Raw genomic sequence first — 16,227 nt, forward strand, 5'->3', positions numbered from 1 at the left:
TTTTAGCAAAGTTGGACCCGAATCAGGGTTCTACTGATTTGGCTTGCTCAACACCACCCATAAATTTGTGGATTGATTGCATACATTGCTTTTCTAACCCTATGCTCATTATCCTTATGCACCCTTTAAATGTGGCCTGGACTCATGATTGTTTTTGTCGAGTGTAACCTCATAATCCGGAGCTCTAGAGAAAAGTTTAAACAATACCTAACACAATTTAGGTTCCAATATTGGAGCTTTCCATTATAACTACAATATGGCAATCCAGTATAATGACACATTGGTGATTCTAGCCATTTGCAAAGTGCAGAAAGGCCTAAATAATGACAGTCTTACCTCAACCTGTGGTTGCGATGCTCTCTATCTCCTGCTTCTCCTTCTTTATTTTCTTTTTTTTCCTCTGTATCATACGTAGAAAGTGCTTTGTGCCTGTTCCGATGTCGCGACCGTGGAATCTCTTCTCCATTTTCTCCCACTCGAGTTGTACCATCGCCATCCCTGTTGCCAGACCTAGATCCACCCCCTCTATGTCGTGACTTTCTTTCTCCTTTACTGCTAGAAGGAGGTTGCCCATTGCCTTCTTTGCCTTGTCTCTCAGCAGAATGGCGGTGTGTGCGGTGTCGTCGATGTTCCCTCTCTGTCCCCTCTTCTGGAGAAGCCCTTCGATGGTGTCTTTTTCCTCTTTCCTGACTCCGGTTCCGCTCTCCTCTTCCACCTTCTTTACTGCCTTCCCCTTCTTTGCTACGACTTCTGTGCTGTCTGTGGCGTTCTTCTCTATCATTGCTGCCAGAATCACCATTGTGATTTCCATTGTCTCGCCCACCGCCATTGGTTTCTGTAGTTCCCCTATCTCTATGCCGATGTTTTCGTGGTATTTGTTCTGCAGTCGCATCAGTACCAGGCTCTATTTCATTTGGAGGTAGTGCTTCTGGGCTGCCATCTTTTGTCTCTGTGGAATCCTGGGGGTCAACCAACAGTGGCCGATCCATGTGACTCTTCATATCAGGCCTTAGGTGTAGGGTGGTTGCATACCTCAGTCGATCTTCAGGTTCCAACTCGCTGTAGAGGGCTTCACAACTGGCACGGAAGTTATGCATACGGATCTGGGTGGTTCGCTGCTCCCACACTGACCGACATTTGGTTGAGTTCTGCTGTTTACTAAAGGGAGGAAAGGAAGTTATGCACCGAAATACAAGCAATGCATACCATTAAGTCAAAAGGTGGATGTAGGCGTGAATGAATGCAAAACCAGTGTAGCAAAAAAAAAAGATGGATATAGAAAGCCTTGAAGAATTATGATGTTAATTGCATTACGAATAATTCATGATGGTCAAAATGAGATAGTGAGAAAGGAGAATGAGTGCAGGAAAGTACGGATGACCAGATCATAGATTAATACCAGAATAGAAAAAGAAAAAGTCATTTATGTGTGAGGGTTAGGACTCTGAGGTAGGCAGGCAGGGACGGAAGGTTAAGAATAGGGTAGTGATCTCCTATATCCCTCGCTATAGAATACTGACCTCACATACAAAGGAAACGAGCAGTCCAAGAAACACAAAACAAACAGTCTATGGGAACACAGCAACAAGTACAACAAATAAGCCCAAAACATCTTAGATACCATAATCTAATTGTCCATGAATGAAGGATACACAAGACTTCCTCCCAATAAGATGATCATAGCTGGGTAGGTCCATAGCTGTTGGCTCGGACACAGATTGCAGATGCGCCTTGGTGCCTGGTGATGATATATTCTCTGCAGCCGTCATCGGAACATAAGAATTCAATATAGCACCAGGCAATGTGCTTTACAACAACACTATACAATAAGGCAGTAGAGTGGCAGCCAGGGGTGTCCCTGGGGCTAATTTTTAAATGGTGCCCCTCTCCCTACAAAAACACATTCATTTTGCAGGCATTGAAAAAGATACCCAATACATTTTTGAACCACTAAGACTTGTCTGAAGTGATGGTGTAATAGTGCCCTCAATAGTAAGTGTCCCCCTTATTGGCTCCAATAGCAATAGTGACCACCTTAATGGCCCCAGTAGTAATAGTGACCCTGTTAGTTGCACCAGTAGCAATATTGACCCTGTTAGTGGTTCCAGTAGTACTAATGACCTCGTTAGTGGCCCAAGTAGTAATAATGACTATGTTAGTGGGCCCGGAAGTAATAGTGACCCCCCACAGTGTTCTCCTAGTAATAGTGACCCCCATAGTGGTCCCAATAGTAGTACAGTAGCAGTAGTGACCCTCACAGTAATAGAGTCTCCCTTTGTGGTCCCAGTATAAACATTGACCCCCATAGTGGTCCCAGTAGTGACCCCATTCGTGGACCTCCGGCCAGGCAACGACCCCACACCATCAAGCATTTAACTCACTCCATATGTAGCTTCAATCCAACAGCCACTGCTAATGCAATCATACTGTGACCCCCTGACCCCTCTGCCAGGTCAGGGATCACAGACTGATTACAGCAGCAGCGGCCACCAAACAAGGTCTACAGATGGAGTTAAATGCTTGATAGTGTTGGGTTGCAGCAGACAGAGGGAAAGAGACAAATCCCTAAGTTGAACACACTTTCTATACTTGCTTATAAGGACTGTTACATTCCATCCTCCCTTGATATCTGTCAGACATCTTCTTGGAGTGGTTGTGGAGTGAAAAAGACTGTTGACAGCTAGTGACTTGAAGGAAATTCAAGCTGAAACGCTAGCTTAAAATGAACTTTATTTCAAGCCAACAGGTAACACATTTCAAGGCCCTTGGCTGCTTAGGCCCTATTTACAAGGGACGACTGTCGGGCAAACGATGCCCGACACTTGTCCCCGCATGTACTCGCTCCCGTGCTGTCACACAAGAGCGAGTATTACTGGCTCTCTGACAGAGCGGCCAGCAGGGGGGCGGAGCGGCTGGAGGAGATTTCACTCCTCGCTCTCCCCTTTCCCTCTCCATTCACTTAACACAGCGGCCGTTCAGTACTGAATGGCTACTATTTACACTGAACGATCATCGTTCAGGATCATCACTCATCGTTTAAGCTGCATAAAATCCTGAATGATGATCGTTCAGTGTAAATAGCAGCCATTCAGTACTGAACAGCCGCTTTGTTACGTGATTAGAGAGAAGTGGGGGAGAGCGAGGAGAGAAATCTCCTCCAGCCGCCCGACTACGAGCCAACGATACTCACTCCTGTGCAACAGCACGGGAGCAAGTACATGCAGGTACGAGTGTCGGGCATCGTTTGCCCAACAGTCATCCCGTTAAATGGGGTTTTACTCTGACTGCTGGCCAGTAATGGTTTTTATTGCTTTTGCACATCTGACCATGAGAAATTAACATACAATTCCCATACTTATCCAGCGGTCTAATGAAGAGGTCTACAAACCTTAAAGCATGATATCTGCTGGTTTGAAATAAAGCTTACTATAATCTACTTCTTTGGCTTCACTGTCCTTTGAATCATTACCTGCCAACAGGTCATGCCAGTGTCTCAGTCTTTTTTATTCTCTTTCACAACAGCATCCAAAGTTAACATGACCTTTGGTCAACCAGCGTACCAGGCCAACAGCACCTACTCCTAGACACCACATTCACTGTGTTACCTAGTTCAAAGCACAGTAGTCCACTATCTCTGCCATAGTTTCCCCCTTGAGGGTGCTCTGTCCAGCTCTCTCCTTTTTACCTTGCCTCATATCTTCTTGGAGTGGGGCCTCCCCCATACACACTAGCTAGCCCAAACACACTGTATCTGATTTCCCTTGGCCCTCATATGATTTGTCTTTTTTGTCCCTGCTGAAATTTGGCCAGAGGCTCCCTAGAATTCCCGAGTTCCTTCATGGCATACCATTGCATAAATTGAGCTTCCAATTCTTGATCAGTCGAAATTCCTGAGGAGATCAAGTGTAAAAAGAGGTTTCTTATTCTAATACTATAACATGTAGCAGGGAGGTATTTTTTGTCCTTAGTCTGTAAAATCAGACAATTTGATATAGTGAAAGAGAAGAATAAGCGGTTCTTTTGGCAAGACATATTTCCACTACCCATTCTTCTTAAAAGGGTTCTCCAGGACTTGTACTATTGATGACTAAATCCACAGAATAGATCATCAATAGTTGATTCACTGGGGTCTGCTGCTTAGGATCTCTGCCGATCAGTTGATCACTGGACTGCTGTCAGTTTGAATAATGCTGGAAGCAGATAGCGCTGTTCATATTGCAGTGGCCCAGTTTGGTCCTACAGGCACAGCTCCAACTGAATTCAATGGGAGCTGTGCTTGCACGACCAAACTAGGCGACTGCAATATGGACAGTGCTATCTGCTTCCAGTGCTAGCCACACTGACAACGGTTCAGGTGAGCAACTGATCGGTGGGGATCCTGAGCAGCGGGCCTCCACATATCAACTATTAATGACCTATCCTTAAAATAGATCATCAATAGCAAAAGTCCTGAAGACCCCCTTTAAGTTTTAATTGCTTGAGGATCTGATAGGACCTGTATGCTATTCATCATAGGGAGACAGTAATTTAATGTATACGTTGGAAAAAAAATGAAAGCAGGGGGAAAGAGCCTTAGCCGTCGAAAGGGTTGTGCAAGTTCCTCCCTATCCACAGGATAAGAGATAACTTGCAGATCAGTGGGAGTCCAAACCACAGAAACCCCCTGCAGTCCTGAGAACAGAGTTCTAATGTGTCCCAAAGTATGTACACATGCACTTTGCTGCTCCATTCACTTCAATGAGACCATTGGAGATAGCAAAGTTCAAGTGTTTGGGTATCTCCGGCAGTCTCATTAAAGTGAATGAGCAGCAGTCCTCATGTGCAACCACTGCCACCCACTTTTTTGGACATGTCGGGGCCTCGTTCTTATTGTCAGTAGGGGTTCCAGTGGTCGGACCCCCACCGATATGCAAGTTATCTCTTCTCCTGTACATAGGGGACAACTCGCAGTCATGGCACACCCACTTTAAGGATTTGCCATGAGTGTTGTTATCCATTTAGTCGTTCACGACCCTTGGTGACCCTAAAGGCAAGCTCCCTCCATGTTTTTCGATTTTGTACTGATTCTTTCAGTTGTGTGATATCCATATCAGTATCAGCTTTGACGGTATCAGCCATCATGTTCTTTGGCGGCTGGGTCTTCTTTTGCCACTGATCTGTCCAAGCATTATAGATTTTTCTAGCGACTCTACGCGCCTCACATGGCCAAAACATGTGAGCCTGATCATCCTGCCCTCCAGTGATATATAGGGTCTTATACAATTCAGGACTCCTCTGTTTGTTACTCTCGCCGATCAGGGTATACGCAGCAGCTTTCGCCAGCACCACAGCTCAAATGCATCAATCCCCCTTCTATTAGCTTTTTTCGCAGTGCAGCCTTCACATCCATACATGACTATGGGGAAAACGGTGGTTTGCACTATCCTGCGTTTAGTTGCTATACTGATATCCCTACTTTTCCAGATTTCGTCCATGTTTAGCATTGCGCTTCGCCCCAATGCTATCCTACGTCTTATCTTTGGCATAGATTCTCCATCCTGGTGTATTTTCTAAACAAAGCAGATGAAGTCTCGCACACATTCTGTTGCCTCATAATTGATTTTGATTTGAATTTGGCTATTTTTTGGCCATATTTGCCCTTCGCACACAGATACAATAATAATAGGAATTCATCATGAAAACATTATATTCTAAGCCGTAAATATTTCTTTATTTCCCGGTTGCCCTGTTAATACCTTTTAGTTCCGGTCCAGCAGAACTATTAAAGCATACTATATTAGCCTACACACCATGTCAGTAGCCTTTCCTGCCTCCTCCTGCCTCTCCTGCCTGGTGTTTATAGGGTCACTAAAACAGCACAGTACATATTACATGATGTGTGGTCTCACAGGTGACCCGTAAAGCAGCAATACTTCCTTTTCCCTGTTTGCTTCATAGCGAATGGCGTTCCTTGTCTTTGTGCTGATTTACTCTGTTTATTAACCTCGCTGCCGTTGAAAACTGTCATTTCCATTCCCATGTTGAGGACATTAAATTGCCTTTCATGCTATGTGATGTTTTGCCGAATCCTATGTGTGATATTTAATGGGTGAATGTATTAAATTTAATATAGCACACTATGGGAAGGTATTCTTAAATAACCGCTTACTTGTCATAGGTCCCCAGGCAGTGAAGATTGACACTGGACTATGTAACTATACGGAAAAGAAATGACTGCCTGGAAGGGTAGATATTCCTCATGATAATTAGTGTGTGATAAAAATCTGCTATCATTTCAAATAACCATTCGTCAACACGCTTGATGAGAAACTGGCGGACGTAGAAACGAGCCGAGCTATTCTGGGTAGCAGGGTATATATTATTTAAATACAGTTCAGTCTATTTCATCTGCTTCCAGACCTAGGCCTGAATTAATTTGCAGGGAACAGAAGGAAATCTTTGCTGGAGCTGGTAAGTTCTTTGAAAACCAGAAAATAGCAATGGACTCCAATATATGTCAGGGCTTAACCCTTTCCAATCCACTGTCTGACGTCCAAAGACATTCTGATTGAAGGCTGTACAGCTCCGATGTTGGAAGACGTCCAGCAGGGTATTCTTACTGTATATTACTGGCCGCTCTGTTGTCAGGGGCCCCTCCAGCATGTCACGTAATGCAGTACCTGCTCTAGCCAGCAGATGGCGTCATTGTATAATGGCAGAAAGAGAAAGGCCCCTAGGAAACCCTGAATCCAAAATTGGGTACCTGCCGAAGCGTTACTGTGCCCCAATGCAAAATCTGTAAGAGAACCGCTATGTACCATGTGCCATAACTGTGGTGTCTTCTCATGTGTCAGAGAGACCTTCGGGACCTGCATGACTGGAAGCACCCTTGCATTTGCAGCTGCATTAGAGTTGTGCAAGGCTCAATAGGAAGCAAGGGAGAGGGCAAAAGTTACTTTTTCCCTCCTAAACTGCATGAGAAGGATAGAGGGAAAAAATGGCCGTCCGTGTTGTCCCAGGTTGTGGAGAAAATGAAAAAAAAAACAGCACAAAAAAGTTGCACCATATCCATTTTGGCTGTGGTGGCTGCCAACCTTTTTTTGGAACTGGGGAACAACTGGGGAAAAAAAGATCTTGGGGAATCCCTACCAATTTAGTCCAGACAATGTTGGATCAATGGCAAATCCATGAGGAATCTGCTGCCAAATCTGCATGAGTTACTATACTGTAAATTGCTGTGGATTTGTGGAGCAGCATCTAAACTGCAAATTTGTATCGAATCGACCACACCTTGACCTGTCCTAATTGCAAAATTATTATTTGTTGGGTTGCTAAAAGCAAGGAAGGCTTCTTTCACACTGCATCTCCAAAGTCCCAGTGCATACAGGATACAGATCCATGAATCCCAATTCACCAGACCTTCGCAGGGTTGTTTTTGTCAGGGTTTCCATTTACTACTACATGAAATGGTCACATCTACACAGGGTATTCTATCTTCCCACAGATCTGGGTTCTTTGCCATCTCTTAGCCCCTTGACATGTGTAATGATAGTGTTCTCCAGCCTGCTCTAAGCCTGATACTCCCGTACCTCTGGACAGCTGTTCTTGATGCTGAGTCCTGGGCTGCTGCCATTCTCACCTCCACATGGGACAATGGTATCTAAGAAGCCCAGAGAGAAAAACAAAAGAAGATACGGCCACCAACCAGATGGAACGTCCATATGAGTCCTGGAAGAGCACAGAATGGTGGAGGAGATGGGAAAAAGAGGAAGGCCGTGGAGAAAGAGTACAGATGGGGCTCAAGAAGACGGCACAGACATAACTATTATGAATATCTGCGTAGCCAGCGTTAGGACGTTGTATACTACGTGTGAAGAGCGTCTGCTACATGCAGCTAGAATTAGTCTGAGTTAAAGAAAAATATCGCAGCAAGTCCTATTCTTGCCCAACTCTGAGATGAGAGTAGTACATGTAAACGTGCGGCGTCCCGTACATCGGATAGCACAAGTGTTCTGTCTGAGGAGAGATGCACTCAAGAAACTTGGGCACAACTTCTAAAACATTTGTGTGCATGAAGCCTAAGAATCAAGAAGACAGAGTGAATGCCCACCAGAGGTCTTATACAACCTCATGGGGGTCATATAGGCTAAAAATATATACATAGATAAATTAAAAAAATTATGGAATAAAATACAATTATAATAAAGAAAAAAAAACAGCCGAACATGCCAACCGAAACCGTCGCCATGTACGCCCTGTAATCTGAGATGATACAAGATATATATCAAAATGACAGAAGAAAATGGTGAACCCATTCCTGTACTTTATGCTAGTGTTAATGTACCAATTAAAAAAAAAAGTTATAAATCACAAAATCTTTTTTACTTTTTGAACACATTATTTACCTCTAATTAAAAAATACGGGGAAAAATTTCAGCGAAGAAAGGTATTAAAAAAAAAGCCCTATATGTCAAGAAAAAAATAAACAAAGCAAAAATAAATGTTGACAGCCAAGAAAAAAATTAGCCCATAAAGCCGCCAAATGCTTTAAATGGCTAATATGTGTCTGGCCCATTGTACCAAAACACTTTGGTCATACAAGCAAACCTGTCATGTCCCCACAGCACCATAAACTAAGCTAAGTTATTGTGCTATTAGGGAACGTGACAGGGAAAAGGTTGAGGTATTTTTCATACTCACCAACTCCTGTGATCCAGCGGTGTCCCCCTCCGAGGTAGGCACGCAAATCTGACTCTTTTCAGGCCTTTCCAGTCTATGTGAGAGCACACGCATGGGACTCCGAAAAGAGTCTGATTTTCGTGCTGTGCTTGGGAGCTGGTGAGAATAAAAAACACCTCACCCAGCTCCCGGTCACGTCCCGTAACAGCGCCATAACTTAGTTTGTAGCGCTGTGGGGATGTGACAGGTTCCCTTTAAGAGGTTAAAGATAGTAATAGACATGAGAGAATTGTGAGCCGGCATATTCATCAGACCCAATTCCCTCAATTAACCTGGAAGATGGGCATCTGCTGGGTACCTTCGGTGCCATTTACTTCCTGTGGAAACAAACATATTGGCCAGGAAAAAAATCCCTCCTAATGGTCAGCCATGTCCCATAGATGTTAGGATCCTCCCACTGACTTAAAACTGGATTCACTAACAAAACTCTAATGCATATGGCTACATTTTCTTATGAGATTAGAGACGTTATCCCAAAAACAGAATGACTGCAGCGATGACTGCCTCTTGTTAAATGCAATGCAAACATTTTGCATTATTATCATTAGAAATGTCCAGTTTTCAAGAAAAATCAGACTAAAAGAAACCTAAAAAACCCAGCCGAGCTTTTACCTGTAAGCTTTAATTTGGATGCCTTTGGGTCTGCAAATGATTCTTAATGAACTTTGGACCTTTCTATAAGCCCTAACATAGGGCTCACATGCTCTCTAGTCACCCACAGAGTGATAAGTGGCTCTCTCGACGTGCCGTTCTCACACTGAGCGCAGAAGTTAGGGAATACGTACTCTGCAGGAGATGGCAAGAGTTGGGTAATTTGCATAGTGATGAGGTCTATTTTTGAGATCTTGGCTTCTTTAACAAGGACAGTGCAATTAGCCGCTCAGAGGCACCTCCGAGGCAGTACTAGTACAGAAGCCATGAAGTGGAGAGGCGCAGGAATTGTACTTTAGAACAATTCAGCCAGCATTTTCCTGTGTGGCCAAACTGGGGAACCAATATAATTAACAGAACTATAAGGACATCTGCTTTTCACATGTCCCGTTACTGCTTCTGGAGTGGATAAAGGATGGGGGTCCTAACTCAGGACCCTCTCTATGCCCCAGAGTACAGAGTCACTCACTAAGAGCAGCTCCCGCTCGGATAGACATAACTGAGAGGTTGTACTAACAAAGGTCTTTGTACCTTCTAATGAATATAATTTATTGGCTTAAAGCATGCATGTTATGGAAGTTATAAAACATTCATTATTTGCTAAAATCCCCTATATAGATATTCTCATCAGTCGATGTTCTTTAAGGTCCTTTTACCTAAAGGTAAAGCGCTGATGATGGACTCTGATCAACAAGATCGGCACTCACTGCTTAGCCTTCACTCCAGACTGTAGAATGAGACATTGGATTGTTTGAATGCCCATTCATCCCCCATAAAGGGCGCCGCCAACAATGATAATTTTTTGTGCCGCATAAAAGATGCAATGACTTGATGAAGAAGCATTTGCTCATTCGCTGGGCGATCAGTGGCACCTTCACGTGGCCCAATGAACTGGCAACTGAATGTTCCTCGGAATGTTCTTGCCCAATTAAGAGGCCGCTTAAAAGGTCCTTTCATTTAAAGGCCCTTTCAGTGTAAAAGAGCAGCGATCAGCCAATGAATGAACCAGCGATCATTCGTCGGCTGATTGCATTTTTTGCACAGCCTAAGAAATAATCGTTCTTTTCAGCACATCTGCCCATGAGTATGGCAGGAGTGTTGCCAACAGTGATTAAAGTAAATAGGGGATGAATGATTGATAGTCTCCTAATAGTCTAACTGGCCTGGGTGAAGGCAGGGATAAGCGAGTGCCAATCTCAATTATTGCTGCTCATTAAAGGGGTTGTACCAAAAAAGACTTTTATCACCTATCCATAGGATAGAGACCACAGAGACCCCCCCATGGATTCAGAGACCAGTGGTCCCGTGTCCCCCTCTTATAATATCTGGGGGCTCACTGCATCCACCCGCAGTGACATGAAGATTGGATAAAGTAGTGGTCGCCCAGACACAGTGCCGTTCCATTCATATTGTTGCGGCGGTTCTGGAATTGCTGCCTTGCTGATAGTCTTAGGATTAGAGGTAAAACCTTTCGATTCACCCATTCCGGTCTCTACCATCGATGCCTCTCCACTATCACGGAAGTGTTTGAAATTCTGTGTTCTGTGTGATTTTGTCTCAAGATCGGATTATTTCATACAGAGGCTAGAAGAACCCTTTAAATTACGGAATCCCTTCCAACGCAAGTAGTCTTAGGTTTGTCTTGGTTGCGGTTGCGGTGGATTGGGAGAGGGGAGACATTTCTAAATGGAGCCCTTTCTGTAAAAAGTGTTGTATATCTGTAAAGGTGTCTTCCATGCAAGTGAATGATTTGCCTGATTATTTATCGGACTTATCTGATGTCTTTGCGCAGGAGGGGTCAGACAAATTACCGCCTCACCGGGAGGGGGATTGCTCTTTTGAACGCATCCCAGACTGTAAACTGCCTAAAAGCCGCCTGTACAACCTGACTACTCCTGAGAGACGGGCTCTAAAGGTTTATATCAGGGACAGTTTATAAAAGAAACACATACACCCCTCACATTCTCCACTGGCCACCGGGTTTTTTTGTTAAGAAAAAGGATAGGAGTTTGTGGCCTGTCTTGATTTCAGGGAGCTAAACAAGATCACCAAGTATATCCCATAGCCATTGCCTCTCATTCCAGATCTGTTTGCACAGATGAATGGTGCCAACTGCTTTTCAAAATTAGATCTACGAGGGGCATATAATTTGATTCGGATTAAGGGGGGGGATGAATGGAAAACCGCATTTAACACCCCTGAAGGGTATTTTGAGAACTTGGTGATGCAGTTTGGATTAAAAAACGCTTGTGCAGTTTTCCAGTCTTTTATTAATGAGGTCCTCTATTCATTTATTGGCTGCTTAGTTCTGGTATATCTCGACAATATTCTTATCTCTTCATCTGATTTTCCCATGTTCGTCAGATCCTCCAAGCTTTGCGAGATAATAGTTTGTTTGCGAAAAAGGTGTTTGTTTTTTTTGCGTACAAGAGATCACATTTCTAGGACACATTATTACCCCAAGAGGTTTCAAGATGGATCCAGAGGAGGTCTGAGCGGAGCAGGGCTGGGTGTTACCAGACAATGTGAAGGCACTTCAGAGGCTTCTGAGATTCGCAAGTTATTATCGGAAGTTTATCAGAGGATTTTCGGTGGTGGTTAAACCATTGATGGATATGACAAGGAAGGGTTGCTTCCTTTCTAAATGGTCACCAAGGGCATCACAATCTTCTCATGCCTTGAAGAGATGTTCTGCAACGGCCCTAGTTCTAGTGCAACCAGACTCATCCAGACTGTTCTTGGTGGAGGTTGATGCCTCAGAAGTTGGGATTTGGGCGGTGCTATCCCAGTGAACAAGTACATTGCAAGATCTTCAGCCTTCTGCTTTTTTTCACGTAAATTTTCTACTGCTGAGCAAAATTATGATATTCGTGACTGTTGGCAATTAAGTGGGCATTTGAGGAGTGGCGACACCTCTTAGAAGGGGCTCAGCATAAGGTGACGGTTTTTACAGACCACACAAACGTGATTTACCTAGAGTCAGCCAAAAGACTTAACGCGAGACAGGCGCGGTGGTCACTAATTTTTCCACGTTTCAACTTCCTGGTTACATACCGCCCTGACAGGAGAAATGTTAAGGCCGATGCTCTTTCCAGGAGTTTTGTTACAGTGATTTCGGACAAACCTCCTGCGCCCATTCTTTCGGAGAGGGTTGTGGTGTTTCATTAGATTTGAAGGAACAGGTCCGTAAAGCGCTGGATTTAGCTCCAGCAAGTCTTCCTGTGGGAAAGCTGTTCGTTTCTGTTCTTTTGAGGTTACAAGTGCTTTCTAAAGTACATATTTCCGTGTTGGCTGGTCATCCAGGGATTAATAATACCCGTAAATTACTCACAAGAATTTTTTGGTGTCCGTCTTTGAGACGAGATGTATTCAGCTTTGTCTCGTCCTGTAAGGTTTGTGCCAGGACTAAATCATGTTGTAATTCCACTGCCAGGAGGTTGATGCCTTTGCTAATACCTGTGAAACCTTGGACTCATTCGTCTATGGACTTCATTATAGATTTGCCGCTTTCAGAGGGTAATACTGTTATCTGGGTTGTGGTTGATCGTTTTAGCAAGATGTGTCATTTTGTGGCTCTTTCCAATGGTCATTAGCAAATATTGTCTCCGATCGTGGGGTCCAGTTTGTTTCCAGGTTCTGGCGTTTTGTTTGCTCTCGGTTGGGTATTAAGCTCTTGTTTTCCTTGGCCAATCATCCAGAGACTAATGGACAAACTGAGAGATGTAACCAGAGTCTGGAACAATGCTTGCGGTGTTATGTCTCAGAGAATCAGAAGCATTGGTCGGGGTTTTTGCCTTTAGCTGAATTCGCACTTAACAATAGATCATTGGAATCTATAGGTACATCGCCTTTTATTTGTAATTATGGGTTCCATCTATGCTTGGGTCCCTTTTCTAAGGAAGAGCCGGAGGTACCTGAGGAGAATGAGTTCTCCTCTAATATTGAGGCGATGTGGGAAGATATTGAAGATATTCAGAAGAATCTTCAGAGGATGGTTAAAAATTTCAAGTGGATGGCGGATAATAGACATTCTGAGGGGACTAATTTCTTGGTGCGGACTTGGTGTGGTTGTCAACCAAGAACATAAAAATCAAACAACAGTCCTTTAAGTTAGGTCCACGTTTTATCAGCCCTTTCAAAATGATTGAAAAAATTAATCCGCTGTCTTTTCGTTTGGAGATTCAGAGTTTGATGAGAATAACTAATGTGTTTTATACGTCTCTGTTAAAGAAGTTTGTTGATTCAAAAAATCATTCATCTTCGCCAGCCCCAGTCGTGGTTGATGGGGATATTCATTTTGAGATAAGTCGCATTGTGGACTCTCGCCTAGTGCATTAGCGTGGTTATGGTCCTGAAAAGATGACATGGGCACTGGTGGCAGATGTCCATGTGGATCAGCTTGTGAAAAATTTCACAGACTGAATCCAAATCTACCTGGTTCTAAGGGTCCTGGGACCCCTTCTGAAAGGCGAGGTACTTTTTCGGCGGTTCTGGAATTGCTGCCTTGCTGATAGTCTGGTGCTGGTTTTAGATGTGCTTCTACATCCTCTGGCTCAGTGGGTGTGGTATTAGGTGTGACATGCTTGGTCGCACCTGTGGGTAATTCTAGGGCTATTTACCCTGGCCTGATACTGAGCTGAACTGCAGAGACTGTCAGTCTCTGTTTGGCTGAGCTACCATTCAGAGCTCTGGTCCTGGTGCGTTCAGTTACCTGCATCTCAAACTGAGTATTGTGCTTGTTTTCATTTCTAGTTTTGGTTTTCTTGTGTTTTCCCTTTCCCATGTACTGTCAACTAGGGGCCAAGGTATGTGGTCAGGGCCGTCCTTATTGGGGTGATCGCCCTGCGTTCAGGCAGGGCCCTTCCCTGTGTTTCGTTATATAGGGACGGTGTTTCCCATATTTTGATTCTTTCTGTGTTTTGTTATTTGTTCATTTGCATTTGTGGAAGATCTGTGGGTGACAGATCCAGCGCATCCTGATTGGACACAACACATATCAATGGGGCTGATGGAAATAGCTGAGTATAAGTACCAGATGTTGCACTGATATTAATTGGAGTGGCGCTACACATGTGCAATCATCGATTCATTCAATCTCCTCCTATCTGCGGGCGGTGGGGGTGTGCAGAGAGCCCACATTGGGGAGGAGAGAGGGGGACATAGGAACCCTAATCTCGGGATTGGTGGGGTTCTTAGTGGTGAGACTCCCACCGATCATACTTTTCTCACCTGTACTATAAATACATAGATGATAAAAGTCTATTTTAGTGCAATCCCCTTAACATAACTCATGTAAAAGGGCCTGTAGATTAATTAGCTTTGGATATGACACATCTCTGCATTGTTTTTCTCCAACCTATGACTTTGGGCTATTAAACTACAACTCCCAGCATGCCCCGACAGCCACAGGAGGTCAACAATGAGGTATTTCAGGGTGAAGGTTTATCAAAAAGATTTTTAATGAAGCTGTGACAGGAGGGAAAGCATCATAGCAAACCCAAAACGATGCCCCCTGCAGGTCCATAATTGCTATCATCAATAAGCCCCAATGGCTAACCACAGGTAATAACCATGCCCATCCAGCACGAATAGGCACCACAGTGCTGCAGAAATGGATTGTTTTCTGCAGGAAATCCTAACATAACAATGTACCGCTGTATGACATATCCAAAGACATTGAAAATAAACATTTAACAGTCATGGGGTATAATTACATGGCTACATGGCCTTGCACAGAAGGAATCTGTAGGCATAAAACAGTTAACTTAGTCAAAGCTGCAGGGGTAAACTGCGATCTAAAAATCTAAAGTCGTCTCAAGGTGAAAAATTCTATATTTAAAGTCTGCCATTCACCATACAGATAGGACGTTCCAGAACTGATCCCATTATCTAATGTTTTTCCTATTTACTTTTTAGTGAGACAGGCAATTTGGCACCCCTAGAGCTACAGAGCGCATACCACCTCAGTGTGCCAGGCCTTCGTCCTGCCAGCTACCATTCTCTCTGCATCACAGAACCTGTTTCTGAGGTGTTTCGCCATTCTTGCCAACGACCTTGGAAACATAAATCTGCACTCGCAATGCAATCTGTTCTGCACATATTACAATGACAGGTTTAAGACACATCGGCTTCCGACAAGTGTATTACCTTGTATCACACTTCAGGGTTCTACGGCTGACACAATATCAGCTTCATAGCTCATGACAAGCGTTTATTTAAAATGGTGTTTAATTATCGTCTCTTTGCCCCTGGCAGTGGGGCTGATAGGAAACGCACACAGAGGGCAAACTAAATGAGCTGACATCCATTGCAGTAGATGATTGCCTTAAAGTAGCCATAGACACTAAATTTTAATTGGCAAATCCCCCCTGATTTTGACAGTTTGTGCTGGCAACTTCCCCGACATTGGCCATTGGGGAAAACAAGGATCTAATTGTTGGACTTTACCTGTTAAATTATCTGCATCAAAGTGCATACACCATACAGGACGTCCAAGCAAGTGGAACCAGTGGAAAAAGTGGCCTCGAATTCTGGTTCTCAATGGCTGATGGACACAATGATAACAAACAAGGTGAAAGAACAGGACAGTCAGCCAAAAGGGGTTAATGGCTAATAGGCACCACCGATGGAGGTGTGACCCAGAGCCAGTAGAAGAGGTCTCATTTTGATATTCCATATGGTGCCCTCTCATTCCTTATGGAGTACATAGCAGTTACTTACCATTCCCCATTAAGCATAATGTAGGGGCTGAGGGCTGATAGTTGGGAGCCAAGTAATTCCCTCACCAACATCTAATGCTGTCAATTTTAGGAGAAAAAAATGGCACAACTCGAATTAGCCAATTATTACATGAAACTG

The 16,227-nt window shown here is 43.9% G+C and overlaps 1 protein-coding gene across 1 annotated transcript in view; it reads right to left on the reverse strand.

The window, feature by feature from the left end:
• CACNA1B (calcium voltage-gated channel subunit alpha1 B) overlaps positions 1–16,227 on the reverse strand; it is a 362,074-nt gene that overhangs the window by 85,497 nt on the left and 260,350 nt on the right. The window contains exon 20 of the mRNA XM_066580423.1: positions 337–1,158. Coding sequence (XP_066436520.1) covers positions 337–1,158 — 822 coding nt within the window. The remainder of the gene's footprint in view (positions 1–336; positions 1,159–16,227) is intronic.

This window comes from Eleutherodactylus coqui, chromosome 10, assembly GCF_035609145.1.
Source record: "Eleutherodactylus coqui strain aEleCoq1 chromosome 10, aEleCoq1.hap1, whole genome shotgun sequence".
NCBI classification, from domain to species: Eukaryota; Metazoa; Chordata; class Amphibia; order Anura; family Eleutherodactylidae; genus Eleutherodactylus; species Eleutherodactylus coqui.